Source organism: Myotis lucifugus, unplaced genomic scaffold (genome assembly GCF_000147115.1).
Source record: "Myotis lucifugus unplaced genomic scaffold, Myoluc2.0 scaffold_2, whole genome shotgun sequence".
Taxonomy (NCBI): Eukaryota; Metazoa; Chordata; class Mammalia; order Chiroptera; family Vespertilionidae; genus Myotis; species Myotis lucifugus.
The window spans coordinates 13,705,377-13,711,376 of record NW_005871050.1 but is presented as its reverse complement, the minus strand read 5'-3'; the positions used below and the strand labels follow the sequence as shown (position 1 = coordinate 13,711,376).

At 42.3% G+C, this 6,000-nt stretch overlaps 1 protein-coding gene across 11 annotated transcripts in view; it reads left to right on the top strand.

Annotated features, from left to right (window-relative positions):
- Positions 1 to 6,000, top strand: part of STAG2 (stromal antigen 2) — a 144,961-nt gene that overhangs the window by 82,432 nt on the left and 56,529 nt on the right. For all 11 annotated transcript variants that reach the window (XR_002830501.1, XM_023758153.1, XM_023758122.1 and 8 more), the window contains one exon: positions 1,536 to 1,740. Coding sequence is in view for 10 of the 11 variants with exons in the window: in XM_023758153.1 (XP_023613921.1) it covers positions 1,536 to 1,740 (205 nt within the window). In the remaining variant the exon portion in view is untranslated. The remainder of the gene's footprint in view (positions 1 to 1,535; positions 1,741 to 6,000) is intronic.

Genomic DNA, 6,000 nt, shown 5'->3' with positions numbered 1-6,000 from the left:
AAACTTACTGAGGGCAAGGATTTTTGTTTGTTTTGTTCACAGCTGTATTCCAACACCAGTAGTTTTTACTCTTCAAAACTTTACAGAGAGAATTTTCAAATAGAAAGTCGTGTCTCATTTGAATTTTATTTTTCCTTGCTTACTCTAATGAAGGGGTTTTCAACTACCATTCTGATTTTTAAAAATATATTTTTATTGGTTTCAGAGAGGAAGGGAGAGGGAGAGAGGGATAGAAACATCAGTGATGAGAGAGAGTCACTGATCGGCTGCCTCCTGCATGCCCCCCACTGGGGATGGAGCCTGCAACCCGGGCTTATCCCTGACCAGGAATCAAACTGTGACCTCCTGGTTCATAGATCGATGCTCAACTACTGAGCCATGCTGGCTGGGCTCAACTACCATTTTAAAAGATGTCAGACGAGTTATTAAAATACCTTTGTTGATCACTAAGTGCTATTAATCAGCCTCCAAATAGTTAAGATGTAATTATGAGTAATGGTATTATTTTAGCTTTCTAATATTAAATGTTTTAGTGAGAACCTTCTTACTAAAAGGAAACAGCTATTCGAGGTAGGAATCCTGAAATACAGTTTGAAAATAATTAGAAAACCAAGTTGCTAACAACAATTAAGATATATTTTAATATAGTCACTTAAATGAGCCAATCAGAAAAGATGGAAGAAAACCTTTTTGTGGAGTAGTATTAGGACCTTATTCTCAGATGCAAAATAGTACTACTTACATATGTCATAGATTAAAATAAAAAATACTGTTCTAATGACAAAATTTAATTGTTACAAAATTTTACTAAACTGATAAAATGATCTTAAGTCTTTATGATACTCTTGTCAGAAGTTCTTTTAGAAGTTCTATGTGATATTGGTACCTGCCTTTTTTTTAAGGACTTGTTTGTTTTTATTTATGGAGAATCTCACTGTAAATACATTGAAGAATATTCCACCTTTTTATGGAAGAGTATCTGGGGTCCATTCTTTCCAGGCTATCCTAGCTACATTTCATTTCTTTAAAAAATTATCTGGTTGATTATGTCTGTTGACTGTTTGATGTCCTGAAGCTAATGAAAACATGCATGGTAATCTTTTGATTATTTAGAAATCATACATCAATCTATTAGATTGCTGAGAATATGATTTCATCATTTTGAATGCATTTAAAAATATAACTTTGGTTTGCTTTTGTTTTAAAGAAATTTAATAATTGTATCTTTGCTTATCAGAATAGTGTTTTGGTTTGATGAGAGGCATTTTTTTAAACCTCTGAATAATTGACAAATATTTTCATTGGTTAAAGTGAATTCAGAATATTCATTTTGGTATTTAATAAAAGCAGAGATACTCTGCTTTTATTTACTTCTGCCTTTGTATATTGTTCTACTGCCTACTTTGAGGATTTTATTAGAAAAGAAAGGTGAGATAAAGGAGTCATTTTAGCTTCTGTCTAGGTTATTTCAAAAAGAAGTAAAATTTATTGTCACTTGTTTTATATGAAATGGTTGTTTAAATTTTTTGTTTCAGGATAGTGGAGATTATCCACTTACCATGGCCGGTCCTCAGTGGAAGAAATTCAAATCCAGTTTTTGTGAATTCATTGGCGTATTAGTACGGCAGTGTCAATATAGTATCATATATGATGAATACATGATGGATACAGTCATTTCACTTCTTACAGGATTGTCTGACTCTCAAGTCAGAGCATTTCGACATACAAGCACCCTGGCAGGTTGGTATTTAGAAATATTTTCTGTGTATTTCCCAAGATTACAGATGAAAATGATTTCCATTAAAAGAAATAATGGTGACACAAATTAATTTTATTTATAAAGTAACCACTAGGAAGCCACCAACCTCTCCTCCAACTCCCTTGAATTATCGGGAATGGGATGGTATTTCAGTTTGGTTCTGTGGAGGCATACTATCTACACTAATAAAAGACAAAGATTCTAATTGACTGTACCTTCACTATGCCCATCAGCCAATCAGAAGTGTATGCAAATTAACCCAAAAAAGATGGCGGTTAATTTGCATACACAGGCGCCCAGTGAAGACTGAAGACAGTGTAGAAGGAAGCCAAGCACTGCAGAAGGGAGCCAAGTGGCGGAGAAGGGAATGGATTGGAGGTAGCAGAGACGGGAGTGGAGCTGAGGCAGTGGACACGGGAGGGAGCGAAGTGGAGGAACAGGGAGGGAGCGAGGTAGCGGACATGGGAGGGAGCGAAGCCCACCTCTGGCTTCACTCCCTTCTCTGCTTCGCTCTGGCCTCAGGAAGCCCTGTTCTTGCAGGAATAGGCCCGAGGAAGCCCTATACTTGCAGGAATCTTCCTGCAACGGGCCTCTAGTTCTATATAATAAAAGCCTAATATGCTAAGTGTCCAGTCGTCCGATCGTCCGTTCAACCAATTAAAGCGTAATATGCTAATGATATTCTAAGGTCACTCCACCTCTCACTATGATGTGCACTGACCACCAGGGGATAGTCGCTCTGACCCATAGGTTGCTGCTAGGGTCCGGCCGATTGGGACTGAGCGAAACGGGCCAGACACGCCCTGGAGCCTTCCCGTGGTCCCTCCCTGGCTCACCAACCTCCCATGTCCCTCCCCAGTCCCGATTCTGCAGTGTTGGGGTCCCTCAGCCTGTCCTGCACCCTCTCGCAATCCAGGTTGAGGGGACCCCCCCGTCAAGTGCACCAGGCCTCTAGTATTAGTATGTAATGATTTTCTTGTGGTAAAGCTATTTGAATATTATGTATTAGGTAGAGCTGCTATGTCTCCTGGCCTTGGTATAGTGGCCTAATGTAATAGTTGTTCTGTAGGGTCCAGTATCACAGCCTTCTGGATCACCCAAGCTGGGCACTCCAGATGTCCCCCCACCCTGTGGGCTGTGTACTCCCTCCTGTTGTAGTTAAGTCTTGATTGCTGTTGGCACCTCAGTGAGGGAGATTTACCCCCGGCCAATTGACTATGAGGAGTGGAGGATTGGTTGGGACCGCTGTGGAGTATCAGCTGTGCAGGGGTCCATCCTATGAAGCAGGATTTACTTTAGTGGGTCTTTGGTGCCCACTGAGTCTGCCCCTTGAGCATGTTTCTTTTGGAGGTGGTTAGGTGATGCTTTGACATGATCTGAAGCTGTCCACTGGGTGCACTGGCTCTGGGGCCTCCTGGGAGGTACAGGCCAAGGTCAATTGCCAGCTGTGTTCTGCCCAGGGGCTCCTAGTATGTGCTACAAAGCAATCTGTAGATGGCTGCTACTTCTGCTGGGCTTGGAAGTGTCCAGAAGAGGCCAAGCTGTGAATCAAGGCTGGCTGCTGCTAGTGTCAGGCCTGGGGCTACTTAGTGAGAGTTACTAGGCATGCAGAGGCCAGATGCTGCTTTTTTGAGAGATTTTAAGAGAGTCTGAAATGTGAGCAAAGACAAGCCATTTCTATGGAAATCCACTGGAAACCTTTGTTATGTTTTTGAGTAACTTTAGGCTGAGTCAGATTTTTTGACTTTTAAATTTTAATAAAAGGAGTTGGAAAATTAATTCTAGAACAGTGATTTTTGGTGTTGATGTTGATGAAATCTTTTGATTTCTCCTTTATGCTAAAGGCAAAATTGTTGATATACTATTATAAGATATGTGCTTTTTTATTTCAGTTTGAATGAATCAAATGGGTGTTAATTATGTATTACTATAGTATAGTGTCTACAAAATATATTCATTCTCAAAGTGTGGAAATACTATTTTTCTCTCTAAAGTATTTTCTCAAATAATTAAAGCTGTGATTAAAGATGTACTTCTGCTGAGTCTTCTATTTTAAAAAATAAAATGCAGACAGTCTCCCTATAGGTTTTTTGTTTTTAGATTCAAAGTTACAAAATATAAATGTGATCTTGTTCTTAAGAAATTGGGTAGTATTTAATGTTAAGAACTTGATGGGTAAAGAAAATTAAAATAAGTATAGTGGTATGAGGTGAATAAATTTAGATCAGAATGACAAAATGGTTTGCTGAGGATGTGAAATAGCTCAGCAGAAAATTCAGAATCTCTTTTAAAGAGAGCCAATAGCCAAAAATTAAGATAGTTTTGTGTTTTTCTGTCATGTAATGAACCAGAATTGAGAAATAGTCTGGAGTGAGCTAAAGAAAGTATAAAATGGTCAGATACTTCAGTTAGTTTTAAATCACAGGCATTGAGTCTTGTCTCAGGAGCAAGAGTTCAGTAACAGAAGGTGGGGATCTGGAGAGGGTCTGTTACCAGTTTATTACTAAAACTAGAGGCCCAGTGCATGAAATTTGTGCACTCTAGGGGGGGTCTCTCAGCCCGGCCTGCATCCTCTCACAGTTTGGGAGCCCTTGGGGGATGTCTGACTGACGGCTCGGGGGTTGTCTGACTAAGCTGTTAGTTGGACATCCTTAGTGCTGCTGTGGAGGCGGGAGAGGCTCCCGCCAGCCGTGAGCCCGGCTTCTGGCTGAGCGTCGCTCCCCCTGTGGGAGCGCACTGACCACCAGGGGGCAGCTCCTGTGTTGAGCGTCTGCCCCCTGGTGGTTAGTGTTCATCATAGCGACCGGTCGTCCCGCTGTTGGGTCGAATTGCATATTAGCCTTTTATTATATAGAATATTAAGCCCTGGCAAGTTTTCTCAGTGGTTAGAGCATCAGCCCGAGGACTGCAGGGTTGTGGGTTCGATTTCCAGTCAAGGGCATGTACCTCAGGTGTGGGTTCAATTCCCTGCCTTGTTTGGAGCATGTGCTGGAGGCAACCAGTTGATGTGTCTCTCACATCAATGTTTCTGTCTTTCTCTTTCTCTCTTTTCCTCCCCCTCTTCCCTTTCTTCCATTCTCTCTATATATCATGGAAAAATATCCTCTGGTGAGGATTACAAATACACACACACACACACACACATATATAATTAAAATACCACTTTATTGAGTGATACTTTACTCTTTGTACTTTTGAATTTTCATCTGGATGCTCTTCATAATTTCACCATTGTCTTCATGATATGTAATAGAGTAAAATGAAAGGAAATCAAATACTGGTAAGATTCTCCAACATTTTTATATACTACTAGAGGCCTGGTGCATGAAATTAGTGCACTTGGGGGGGGAACCCTCAGCCTGGCCGGTGCCTTCTCACAGTCCAGGAGCCCTGGTGGGGGATGTCTGACTGACGGCTTAGTGCGCCTAAGTCATCAGTCGGACATCCTTAGCATTGCCACGGAGATGGGAGAGGCTCCCACCACTGCCGCTGTGCTCGCCAGCTGTGAGCCCGGCTTCTGGCTGAGCAGTGCTCCTCCTGTGGGAGCACAGTGACCACCAGGGGGCAGCTCCTCTGTTGAGTGTCTGCCCCCTGGTGGTCAGCGCGCATCATAGTGACTGGTCATTCCACCATTTAGTCATTTGCATATTAGCCTTTTACTTTGTAGGATACGCCATAGATGAGGCCCCCTAGAACCATAAGAAATGCAAAAAATTCACTGTTAACTCATTCTCCAATTGCCCCCATTTAAAATCAAATTGCCCCCCCCTCCCCCGTGGGGTGTGTGCTGTACCCTGGGAACCAGTGGGCTTGATACTTTTCCTCTCTGAGCTTCATTTCTGAATACATACACATATACCATGGGAATTGTAATCTCTTCTTCACCTACCTCACTGTGTTGTCATGAGGAGGTTCTGAGCTAATACACCTAGAAATGTTTCATCAAGTAAGTGATGTCTAAACAGGAAGGGGTTGTTATTTTTAAGCTCACGGGTACCCTTGCAGGTAGCAGGTGCTGATTAAGGGAGGAGGGCATGATTGTTTCTTGGGACTATAGCTATGGAAGCTTTGCAGAGGGTCCGCAGCCCTTGGAGGGGTGGGCTCTGGCCAGCAGCCCTGTAGCGGTGGTCATCCCTGGAGACGCTGGTGTGGGGCAGGGAGTTAGGGGTGCGCTAGGGGGGCAGCGAGGCTGAAGGGGAAGTAACTGTCAAACCTTCCTGCTTGGAGCCATTCTTTAAATT